The 12,152-nt window shown below is 43.0% G+C and overlaps 1 protein-coding gene across 2 annotated transcripts; it reads left to right on the top strand.

The window, feature by feature from the left end:
- The first annotated feature begins 435 nt into the window (after window positions 1-435).
- cog2 (component of oligomeric golgi complex 2) lies at window positions 436-11,902 on the top strand. Of its 2 annotated transcripts, none has more exons than XM_055890070.1 (18): window positions 436-659; window positions 989-1,150; window positions 1,476-1,535; window positions 1,663-1,743; window positions 3,519-3,622; window positions 4,621-4,729; window positions 4,892-5,071; window positions 5,497-5,621; window positions 6,163-6,289; window positions 6,519-6,658; window positions 7,269-7,330; window positions 7,472-7,623; window positions 7,855-8,040; window positions 9,137-9,209; window positions 9,394-9,536; window positions 9,722-9,861; window positions 10,242-10,422; window positions 11,371-11,902. In XM_055890070.1, exons 1-18 carry the CDS (start codon window positions 603-605, stop codon window positions 11,476-11,478), a joined length of 2,190 nt encoding a protein of 729 aa, XP_055746045.1. In that variant the 5' UTR covers window positions 436-602; the 3' UTR covers window positions 11,479-11,902. The 2 variants fall into 2 exon arrangements, with proteins under 2 accessions (XP_055746045.1, XP_055746044.1); XM_055890069.1 differs by having other exon boundaries at window positions 1,476-1,541.
- The last annotated feature ends 250 nt before the right edge of the window (window positions 11,903-12,152 follow it).

Genomic DNA, 12,152 nt, shown 5'->3' with positions numbered 1-12,152 from the left:
GTTGGTATGGTACCAAAGATTTTTATAACTAACCCAAGATAGAAAATGAATCATAGTGTGCAGAACACGCAAGGAGGTTGACAGAGCCAAGCACGAGCTAGCGACAACCTATTGGTGCGTACTACAATGTATTTGCATATTTCCGTTAGGGAACGCCTACTCTTTGAAGTGCGCGTGTGCAATAACTCAATTCACCCTTGCACTCCTAAACTACTCATTTTTTTTAAACTTTGGCACAGGGTAAAGTCTACAAAACGTAGCCCACTCTGTAATAGATACTGGTTTTGGAAAAATAAAACTGCATTGAGATCAAATGTTTCATAGATGAGAAAAATCTTCTCCCACTGCTAGCCAATGGACTTCCTCTCATCACCATATTTGGTAGTGAGTGGAAACACCAACCGGATGCTTCACATTGTACATCCGGTGAAATATCTGTCTCATTGTTCTATCGTTGATGTACACTGCCATGTTTGCGGAAGTATAATTTCAGTATTTTTCCCTCTTCTCATTCTTCAGATATTATTTAGCAACTTTTTTTAACTTTATATTATAACTACATGTCCCGCCTTTATCGATTTCAAGGATAGTACGAAAGAAAAATGAATCTGCCAAAGGGGCCGGATTCTCTCTGTTTCGACAAGGACGTGTTTATGAAGGTAGTTAGCTAACAGTAGCTAAGATCATGTCACTTTTCCAAGCTAACGTGACCTAGTATTGCCATCGGTTAGCTAGCAGTGATCAGCCAAACTGGCTTCATTCCATGTTATCACATCTTGAAAAGACACGAATTATATACGCCTAAATTTGTCTCCTCGTATTTAGCGATCTACCTTCTTCATCAAACTGTTAATGCCCGATTAGAAATGGCAAGCAGCTAGCAAGTTAGTTTCTGCTGGACAGATTTTGCATAAGCATTGGCTAGCTAACGTTAACTACATGATCAATCATGATACATGTTTTCTTCTTCATCTTCTGTTGCATTCAGGATGACTTCGACGTAGATCAGTTTGTTGCTGATTGCAGAAAGCATGTCCAGCTGGAGGAGATGCGCGAGGACCTTGAGATGTATTACAAACTGCTCAAAACAGCCATGGTGGAGCTCATCAACAAAGACTATGCAGACTTTGTCAACCTCTCCACCAATCTGGTAGGTTCCTACGGCTGTCACGTCCAAGATGCTGCAGTGTCCCCCACCCATATGTGGCATTAATGAACGTTACAACCATGCATTTGTAGCCAAATAACAAGATGGCAATCCTATTTTACAACAATGTCACTTGAAAGAAACTGGGAGCATCAGCGGAATCTGCTCAATATGGATGTAGCAATCTAAATGGGTGTGATGATGAGATGCCTGTTTGTTCTTCCAAACAGTTGCTCCAGCTAAGATCAGGACTTAAATGTCAATTAGGCCAAATAGCTACAATAGTAGTTAGAGAATAATGGGCATACTTGATGTATCATCTATTTAGGTTGGAATGGACAAAGCCCTGAACCAGCTATCAGTGCCACTGGGTCAGTTGCAGGAAGAGGTACTGGTATGTGCTCTGTTTGACTATTTTTTTCATATTATGATACATTGATTTCACCTTCATTGCTATTGACTTGGTCACACACTTTGTCCTATTTATGTATCTTTCTCCCTTTTATTTTTTTCAGAGCTTGAGAACATCAGTACGTGAGGTGATCCAAGCCATTGACAACCAGCTATCAAAGCAAGATGACTTGCAAAACAAAAAGGTTTGTTAACCTGGATTTATACACTACATGACCAAAAGTACGCGTTTGACCTCTAGGTTTTATGGGTATTATGACTCATAACGTGGCACTCTCAAGGTTATACACTACAGGACGCAAAGTATATGGACACCTGCTTGTCGAACATCTCATTCCAAAATCATGGGCATTCATATGTTTTTGGTCCCCCCTTTGCTGCTATAACAGCCTCCACTCTTCTGGGAAGGCGTTCCACTAGATGTTGGAACATTGCTGCAGGCACTTGCTTCCATTCAGCCACATGCATTATTGAGTTCGGGCACTGATGTTGGGCGATTAGGCCTGGCTCGCAGTCGGCGTTCCAATTCATCTGAAAAGTGTTCAGTGGGTTTGAGGTCAAGGCACTGTGCAGGCCAGTCATGTTCTTCCACACCGATCTCGACAAACCATTATTATATTTTTGTTGTTGTATTTTACCCCCTTTTCCTCCCCAACTTTGATCTTGTCTCATCGCTGCAACTCCCCAACGGGCTCGGGAGGCAAAGGTCGAGTCATGTGTCCTCCGAAACATGACCCGCCAAACCGCGCGTCTTAACACCTGCCCATTTAACCCGGAAGCCAGTGTCGGAGGAAACACCGTTCACCAGACTACCGAGGTCAGCTTGCAAGCGCCAGGCCTGCCACAAGGAGTCGCTAGTGCGCGATGAGCCAAGTAAAGCCCCCCTGGCCAGACCATCCCCTAACCCAGACAACACTGGGCCAATTGTGTACCGCCCTATGGAACTCCCGATCACGGCTAGTTGTGATACAGCCCGGGATCGAACTCAAGTCTGTATTGACCCTTCTAGAACTACGATATAGTGCCTTAAACTGCTGCGCCACTCGGGAGGCTTCAACAAACTATTTCTGTATGGACTTCGCTTTGTGTTTCATGCTGAAACAGGAAAGGGCCTTCCCCAAACGGTTTCCACAAAGTTGGAAGCACAGAATCGTCTAGAATGTCATTGTATGCTGTAGAGTTAAGATTTCCCTTCACTGGAACTAAGGGGCCTTGCCCGAACCATACAAAATCAGACTGCCAGATGGTGAAGCGTGATCCATCACTCTAGAGAGCGCATTTCCAATGGTGGCAAGCTTTACACCTCTCCAGCCGACGCTTGACATTGCACATGGTGATCTTAGGCTTGTGTGCGGCTGCTCGGCCATAGAAACCCATTTCATGAAGCTCCCGACGAACAGTTATTGTGCTGACGTCGCTTCCAGAGGCAGTTTGGAACTCGTTAGTGAGTGTTGCAACCGAGGACAGACAATTTTTATGCTTCAGCACTTGGTGGTTCCGTTCTGTGAGCTTGTGTGGCCTACCACTTCGCGGCTGAGCCGTTGTTGCTCCTACATGTTTCAACTTCACAACAACAGCACTTACAGTTGACCGGGGCAGCTCTAGTAGGGCAGAAATTTGACGAACTGACTTGTTGGAAAGGTGGCATCCTATGACAGTGCCACTTTGAAAGTCACTGAGCTTTTCAGTAAGGCCATTCTACTGCCAATGATTGTCTATGGATAGTGCATGGCTGTGTGCTGGATTTTATACCCCTGTCAGCAACGGGTGTGGTTGAAATGGCTGAATCCACTCATTTGAATGGGTGTCCACATACTTTTTATTAAATATAGTGTATGTCTACCATTTCAGACATTTGTGTTTCTGAAAAATACAGTACATTTGTATGTGTGTAGCTGGATGCTAGATATGAGTCTGTTTTAAACTGTCATGTTTCTCATTTTTTGTTCCCCTATACAAGATGTGTGTCACAAGACTCATCCAAGTTGTTCGATCAGTAGAGAAGATTGAAAAAATCCTACATTCTCAGAACTCAAAAGACTCAACATCTCTTGAGATAAGCAGGTATGTAAAAAAAATGATTGCATCAGCTTTTTGCTGATATGACATATTATAGTCTCTCTACCATACGGATGCATCTAAGTTAATGATGAGGCAAGGTCACAGAAAGAAGCCATTACCCCATTTTTTAAAAGTGATTCTCCAGGGACGCATGGCTCTCGACCTTTGCCTCTCCCGAGTCTGTAAAGGAATTGACGCGATGGGACAAGCCTGTAACTACCAATTGGATATCATGAAATTGGGGAGAAAAAGGCGTAAAAAGTACAAAAAAAATTGATACTCCCGGAACTTTTGTGTAATTTAAACCAGTAGTCTTGAAAGTGGTGCTCACTAGCCAAAACGGGTCTCCATTTTTTGTGTGCTACTTCATTCAATTGTGTATAGATTATTTGGACGAATCAGGATTGGGCAAAGGCGGTGCGTAAACTGGTGCAGTGATTTTCAAGCCTGTGTACGGATGATAAACGTTTCCATTAGATTCCACAGCCACAAAGTCAAATTGGCTATATCGTAAAAATTAATGAATACCAAAATGTGCTTTTTGGCCATGAGAAACACGGGCTAAATTAGTGTAAGGGAGGGGTTTGGCCGAAACTTTTTCCATTGGCGAGGGAGGAGACTCACAATTATTAACTGCATTTCCTCCAGAAGTTAAAAAAAATAAAAAAATAAAAAATATCCCAGATAATTTTACCTTTGTGTAACCGATATTCAATTGTGTACTATGTCATCCACTTCGTGTGATATGTTTACATCCTTCTTTTTTGGGCAATTCTTATGATATGTTACGTATCCAATTCGTACAATATATGCTTTAGATCCCGGACTGAAACTTTAAATTTGACCTTGCTTTTAATATTTTCTGAGAATATGGCATCCAGCCAGCATTTCAGGGCCTACCCCTATCCCTGTAGCTATGTCAGCTATATTCTTCATGTTATGTACTCTATATATTGGTGTATGTTTCAGTTTCTAAGTTTGCTGTTTCTTTTGCTTTGTAGTCCTCTCTTAGCTGGTCAGATTCTGGAGCGGATTGCCACAGAGTTCAATCAGTTGCAGTTCTATGCTGTCCAAAGCAAGGGCATGCCCCTGCTGGACAAAGTCAGGCCTGTAAGTCAAGTCGTATTATTCAACACTGACAGCACCATTGCATTTCTGGGGTTGATTTTCAGTACACAAACTAGATTAAGGTTAATGGTTGAAAATGACCTTGCCTGCCCATTGTAAAGATTCCTTTACTTACACTGTGTCTGTGTACGATCTGTGTTGTAGCGTATTTCCGGCATCACATCCATGCTACAGCAGTCTTTGGAGGGGCTCCTCATACAGGGCCTCCAGACCTCCAATGTGGATATTGTGCGTCACTGCCTACGCACTTACGCCACCATCGACAAGACTAGGGACGCAGAGGCTCTGGTGGGACAAGTCCTGGTCAAGCCCTACATGGATGAGGTGAGGTTGTGTGGGAGTGGAAGCGTCAGGATTAGGTCCTGTATGCTCAGTTGATAGTGCATGGTGCTTGCAACGCCAGGAATGTGAGTTCGATTCCCAGGACCACCCATATGTATGCACGCATGACTGTAAGTCGCTTTGATTAAAAGTGTCTGCTAAATAGCATATAAAGAAGAGCGTGTAGGGCTGGTGTCGCAGTCCTACTCCTGGACTAACAATCATGATTTTTAATTGCTTTTAAATCCAGGCGTAAACTTAATCTGGTTTCTGGGACACTCTCTTAGTGTCTAGCTCACCAATATATTTACGAAATGATGCGGAAATGGACAATTCAAGAACTTAATGTACTGTGTTCTTCTTCAGAGATGAAGTCTATGCTTCCTCTACATAAACAGTACTTCACCTGACTATTTTGTTGTCAACAGGTCATCGTTGAACAGCTGGTCAAATCCACCCCCAATGGCCTTCAAATAATGTACACCAAGCTCTTAGAGTTTGTGCCGCATCACTGTAGACTGCTGCGCGAGGTGACTGGAATGGCCATTTCAAGGTACCCGCCATAGCTGAGCTGGAAGTCAATGTTCTGAAGGCATTTATACCAACAGATATAAGAAAGTATATGGTAGAATGGCCATAAGGCGCTACAGAGGGTGGTGCGTACAGCCATGTACATCACTGGGGCCAAGCTTCCTGCCATCCAGGACCTATATACTAGGCCGTGTCAGAGGAAGGCCCAAAAAATTCTCCAAGACTCCAGTCACACAACTGTTTTCTCTGCTACCGCACCGGCAAGCGGTACCGGAGCGCCAAGCCTAGGTCCAAAAGGCTCCTTAACAGCTACTACCTCAAAGCCTTAAGACTGCTGAACAATTAATCAAACGGCCACCCTGACTATTTGCATTTACTTTTGTTTATTTAGTAAATATTTTCTTAACTCTATTTTAGTAAGACTGTATTGTTGGTTAATAAGGGCTTGTTAGTAAGCATTTCAAGGCGCGTGTGACAAATACAATTTGATTTGAGTTACATTCATAACCTATGAATTTCTTATTTGTTCTTTCTCATGTCTTTGCTTTCTGCTGTCTGTCCAGTGAAAAGGCAGACATAGTGCCTGGATACGACTTCTTGGTGAACTCCGTTTGGCCTGAAATCATCAAAGGTATCGAGGAGAGAATCCCCTCTCTCTTCAACGCGGGCAACCCTGACACCTTTTATGAGGTACGTACTGTAACGACCCAATCTCATTTTTCTGGCATCAAAGTAGTCCTATGGCATCATTACTGTCATATAAAACCATTAGAAGCCAGTGTCTTTGGCACTATTCAACAGAGCTTGGAAATACAATGGAAATAGTAATGGAAACACTGACCCTGACAAGGTCTACTCTCTACTAGTGGGAGAGGGCGACCAGATTCTCATTCGGTTCATGTCTGTATCTATTTTGCAGAGGTACACAATCAGCATGGACTTTGTGAGGAAGTTTGATAGGCAGTGTGGCTCCCAAGCCAGTGTGAGGAGACTGAGAGCTCACGCCTCCTATCAGAGCTTCCACAACAAGTGGAACCTACCTGTCTACTTCCAGCTCCGGTGAGTAGCTGCATGCTCCATGACCTTTGACTTCTGTGCATCCTGTACTGACCTTCTGTGCTTGATTTTGCACCATTTAATTGTCACCTACCCTGCTGATGTCCAGTCATCTGTTTTACTTCCTGGATATTGTGCTGATATCATGTTACGCATAGAGATAAGAAGATGACAGTTACGGGTCATAAGTAACTGTGTCCAACACAAGGCTCCCGATGAATACTCCCTCTAAGGAAATATTGATCCTCTATAGAGTCAATGTGAAGGTTGTTGAACTCTCTGTGCCTTGCAGTGTTTGTCAAACAGCATCTGCACATTTCACAATGGAAAGTCTGTCATGCTGCACATGCTTAAAATTGTGTGCTTTCAATTCCATCACAGCTGCATGTTGTGTAATGGCTGTTGCTATCTGTTTTACAGTCAAGATTGTTTTGAGAATGTGCTATGCTATTTATCTTATTGTAAAGAATAATCATCATCTTTTGCAATGCCATTTCTACAAAAATGGAGATTGGAAAAATCCTTTTAGAACTGTTTTGCTCAAAAACAGCAAGCTAGCTTATACGTGTTTAACAGCGATGCATTAACTTGTTGTTCCCGATCTCTGTCACAGGTACAAGGAAATTGCTGCATGTTTAGAGAATGCTATTGCTGATGGGTTAGAGGCAGCACCAGGTTAGTAGCTATACTCAACTTTAATGTATGAATGGATAAGTTATATTTCATGAATCATTACCACAAAAGGCAATATTACATGCTGGCTTGTATTACCTGCTCCCTACACACTCTCCCCCCCTTACACACTCTATTCCTCAGCGGGCAGCTGCTACCACCTGCTGGTGTCCCAGGTGCTGTGGAACAGCTTGGTCAGGTGCTGGGTGGAAAAGGTCTACCTGCCCCCGCTGTCTCACCGCTTCTGGAAGCTCACCCTGCAGCTCATCTCACGCTATTCCAAGTTCCTCACTGAGGTACAGCCTCCAACATGGCAACCCAACCTTTCCACTACAATATTAATGCTTGTGTACATAGTGTCTATAGATTCAGTGATACCTCTATTAATCTAGTGTTCAACGTAGCCTGCAGCATATGTCAGTATTCCAGTGTTTTAAAGCAGCAGGAATGAAAATGTGAATACTATGAAAGGAAATGCTGGTCCTATTAAGTTGTCATGATTGGTGTTTCTGGACCCTGTCTCCTAGATGCTGACTAAATCTCCCTCCACGGAGGTCAGTAAAGACCCTGTGAGGCCCCTTCCCAGCTCCGCCTCCTCCACGTCCAGTCGCACATCTCAGGATGATGGGGGCAGTGAGAGTGGCAGCCCAGCAACCCTATCTACCAAACAGCTGGTTTTTATAGCCTCCGATGTGGACAAACTACAGGACCAGGTAGTGATATGGATCAATCATGACCAAGATCCTGCAAAATAAGCCAATGAAGTTTTGTACTGTATTTAAAAAATAAAATAAAAAATAAATCACCATTATTTAACCAGGTAGGCTAGTTGAGAACAAGTTCTCATTTGCAACTGCGACCTGGCCAAGATAAAGCAAAGCAGTTCGACTTGCACAACAACACAGAGTTACACATGGAATAAACAAACATACAGTCAATAATACAGTATAAAAAGTCTATATACAGCATGTGCAAATGAGGTAGAATAAGGGAGGTAAGGCAATAAATAGGCCATGGTGGCGAAGTAATTACAATATAGCAATTAAACACTGGAATGGTAAAATGTGCAAGTAGAGATACTGTGGTGCAAAGGAGCAAGATAAATAAATAAATACAGTATGGGGAAGGAGTAGTTGGATGGGCTATTTACAGATGGGCTATGTACAGGTGCAGTGATCTGTGAGCTGCTCTGACAGCTGGTACTTAAAGCTAGTGAGGGAGATATGGGTCTCCAGCTTCAGTGATTTTTGCAGTTCGTTCCAGTCATTGGCAGCAGAGAACTGGAAGGAATGGCGGCCAAAGGAAGAATTGGCTTTGGGGGTGACCAGTGAGATATACCTGCTGGAGCGCGTGCTACGGGTGGGTGCTGCTATGGTGACCAGTGAGCTGAGATAAAGCGGGGCTTTACCTAGCAGAGACTTGTAGATGACCTGGAGCCAGTGGATTTGGCCACAAGTTTTAAGCGAGGGCCAGCCAACGAGAGCGTACAGGGCGCAGTGGTGGGGAGTATATGGGGCTTTGGTGACAAAACGGATGGCACTGTGATAGACTTCATCCAATTTGTTGAGTAGAGTGTTGGAGGCTATTTTGTAATTGACAATGTCGAGGATCGGTAGGATGGTCAGTTTTACGAGGTCAGCTTTACCTTCCAAGAAGACAAAAATAATTTACACATTTAATAGATGTGGTTTTTAATTTTAAGAATGACTTTTAGTGGTAGGCAACATTACATAGATATGCAATTGCATTAACCTTGTTATTTTTGCATCATTAGTTTTCTTTACCATTAAACATTTGCCTTTCTCACAGATTCCGGAACTTTCTAAGATGATTATGCAGAAACTGGAGGTCATTGGGTACAAAAACGTTGTAATTGTTGGAGGTATGTCGTCATCATTATGCTTGAAAGATGAAATGCACAAACTGATACCTTGTTCCAGACAGTGTTCAATCATGATACTGATTCCATCAGCTGTTACTGTTCTCTTACTGCAAGTCAGTTGATATAGTGCCTTTTGATTGCCTTTTTGACAAGTGTCCTTCCATGCCCTGTGTTCTCTCCCCAGAGGCCCTAGAAGACTCCAAAGCCTCCCTGTCTGGCTGCATTCCCACCCTGAACAGCAAGATGACTCAGCATTTAACTGAGAGGTGCTTTCGCTTCCTGAAGAGTGCCTCTGAGGTCCCGCGACTATACCGCAGGACCAACAAAGTGAGAAGGCCTGCCCCTCAGGCGTCATCCTCCCAAGACAATGGAGCTGTGCTCCCATTAGGCTTCAACGTTACTGAGATGATTAGAGAACATCTGCTGTATAGTACCAAAATATTGAAAAGTGCACCACAGTCACAGCAGTCACAAGCTTGAAAATATGTGCCTGTTCTTCATCTCCTGTATAGGAAGTTCCCTTCAGAGCTTCTGCCTACATGGACAACGCCCTGCGGCCGCTGCACCAGCTCCTGAGCGACTCCAAAGAGATGGTGAAGCCCTCCATCGCCCAGGACTGGCTACGGGTTGTACTCAATGACTGCACTCACAGGTAGGGGGACTCTGCTGTCTGTTCGAATTCCTGTATAGGCAAGTACAGTATACTGTAAGAGATGGCTAGAGACCACTTCATGAATGGGAAAATTAGATCCTGTGAAGATAATTCTAGTCCACGTATACAGCTTTCAATTTGAATGCATGCCATAGTTTTTAGTCCTGGTAACGTGTTATAATAATATTTAATAAAATTAGGTTGACTCTCTAGGGCCAATGCAGTGAGTCACATTGTTTTGTCCTAAGAATGGCACCACACAAGGACACAAACTAACAATTGAATTGAATTCAAGGACAGTCAACCTCACAAACTTAAGTAGCTTTTTGGTCTGCTCCACCAAGCACAAAATACTAATTTTCCATCTTGACATTGGGCAGATATTTTGAAACCATATCAGACGTTTTGAGTTCCGTAAAAAAAATGGAGGAAAGTTTAAAGAGACTGAAGCAAGCGAGGAAAACGGCAACCACCAACACGATAGGTACCACTGGAGGCCCTACAGATGACAGCAAGATCCGCCTGCAGCTGGCCTTGGATGTGGAGTACCTGGGAGAGCAGGTAGGGTTCACCCTGTTAGATATCCCAAACTTATCTTGTAGTTGTCCTTTGACTATGTTATAGAAAGACAGTATGTTTAACTCAAACAATGGGAAGGAAGGAAGGCAGGTCAGGAAAATCCCCAGAATGATTGTTGTGATGGTAAGCCTCTAATACCACAGAGACTCCAGCCACCCTAGTCGTAGACTGTTCTCTCTCCTACCGCACGGCAAGTGGTACCGGAGCGCCAAGTCTAGGTCCAAGAGGCTTCTAAGCAGCTTCTACCCCCAAGCCATAAGACTCCTGAACATCTAATCAAATGGCTACCCAGACTATTTGAATTGCCTCCCCCTCTTTTACGCTGCTGCTACTCTGTTATCTATGCATAGTCACTTTAATAACTCTACCTACATGTACATATTCAATCAAATTGTATTTGTCACATGCGCCGAATACAACAGGTGTAGACTTTTTTTTTTTTTTTTTTTAATAATTAAAGAGCAGCAGTAAAATAACAATAGCGAGGTTTATACAGGGGGTACCGGTACACAGTCAATGTGCAGGGGCACCGGTTAGTCAAGGTAATATGTACATGTAGGTAGAGTTATTAAAGTGACTATGCATAGATAACAGAGAGTAGCAGCAGTGTAAAAGAGGGGGGTATGCAAATAGTCTGGGTAGACATTTGATTAGATGTTCAGGAGTCTTATGGCGTGGGGATAATATTTCCTCGGCTAAGCGGTGCCCCCGCACATTGACTCTGTACCGGTACCCCCTGTATATAGCCTCGCTATTGTTATTTTACTGCTGCTTTTTAATTATTTCTTACTTTTCTTTGGGTATTTTTCTTAACTGTATTATTGGGTAAGGGCTTGTAAGTAAGGGCTTGTAAGTAAGCATTTCACTGTAAGGTTGTATTCAGTGTTTGGGACGAATAAAATTTGATTTGATGTTTGTTTCCCATGACAGATTCAGAAGATGGGTCTGCAACCTGCCGACATCACCATGTTCTCAACACTAAATGACTTGGTACAAGGAGCACAGGACGTGACTCCATCAGAGCAGGCTGTACCATAATCCTGCACCGATATGAATGTATCTGTATGATCGTAGTTAGAAGGAAGAAAGCACAATGAGGGACTGGGTCTTATTTATTTTGAACGCTAATCATATGAAAGATGTTATTGAAATCAAGAGATTTTCAATAGTAATTCAGTATTTCTTACTGGCCCCCTGACTGTTCATAACAGCAAATGTGTAATGTAATGGGGTCAAAGGGGGTTAACCCTGACCCTCTATGCCTGCCTGAGAATTCACTGTACGTTCAATAATGCCATCATACAAAAGAGATACTGGCAAAAAGTAGACCAGGGCAGCTTCTTGGTCTACTTTTTTAGTGAAGGATAAAGGTATTGTACATTGTGAACAGAGTTGGTGAAGGATGAGATTGTACATTTTTAAATAAGGTGAATCAAAATTGTAATAAAAGCTTTCGATCTTTGTATGTTGTTGTGTAAATGTGATTCAAGTTCAGCTGTTATGAGGGGTGACCTAATAAGGCATATCATAAAGCTCAGTGACATTCAGTTCATTTGCGAGACAGGGATCAGCCTTCATTATTCACGGTCTGGTTTTGCGAAGAGGTTTGTCATTATTAGCCCCATGTTATCTAAACCTTTTAAGTCTCAGGAGAAATAGTCACTAGCTGTTCCCTTTTTTGTAAAGGATTTTTCAAGACAAATGGACATTTC

The sequence above is a fragment of the Salvelinus fontinalis genome, chromosome 30 (genome assembly GCF_029448725.1).
Source record: "Salvelinus fontinalis isolate EN_2023a chromosome 30, ASM2944872v1, whole genome shotgun sequence".
Lineage (NCBI taxonomy): Eukaryota > Metazoa > Chordata > Actinopteri > Salmoniformes > Salmonidae > Salvelinus > Salvelinus fontinalis.
The sequence above is the reverse complement of the archived record's forward strand: the minus strand, read 5'-3'. Positions and strand labels throughout refer to the sequence as shown.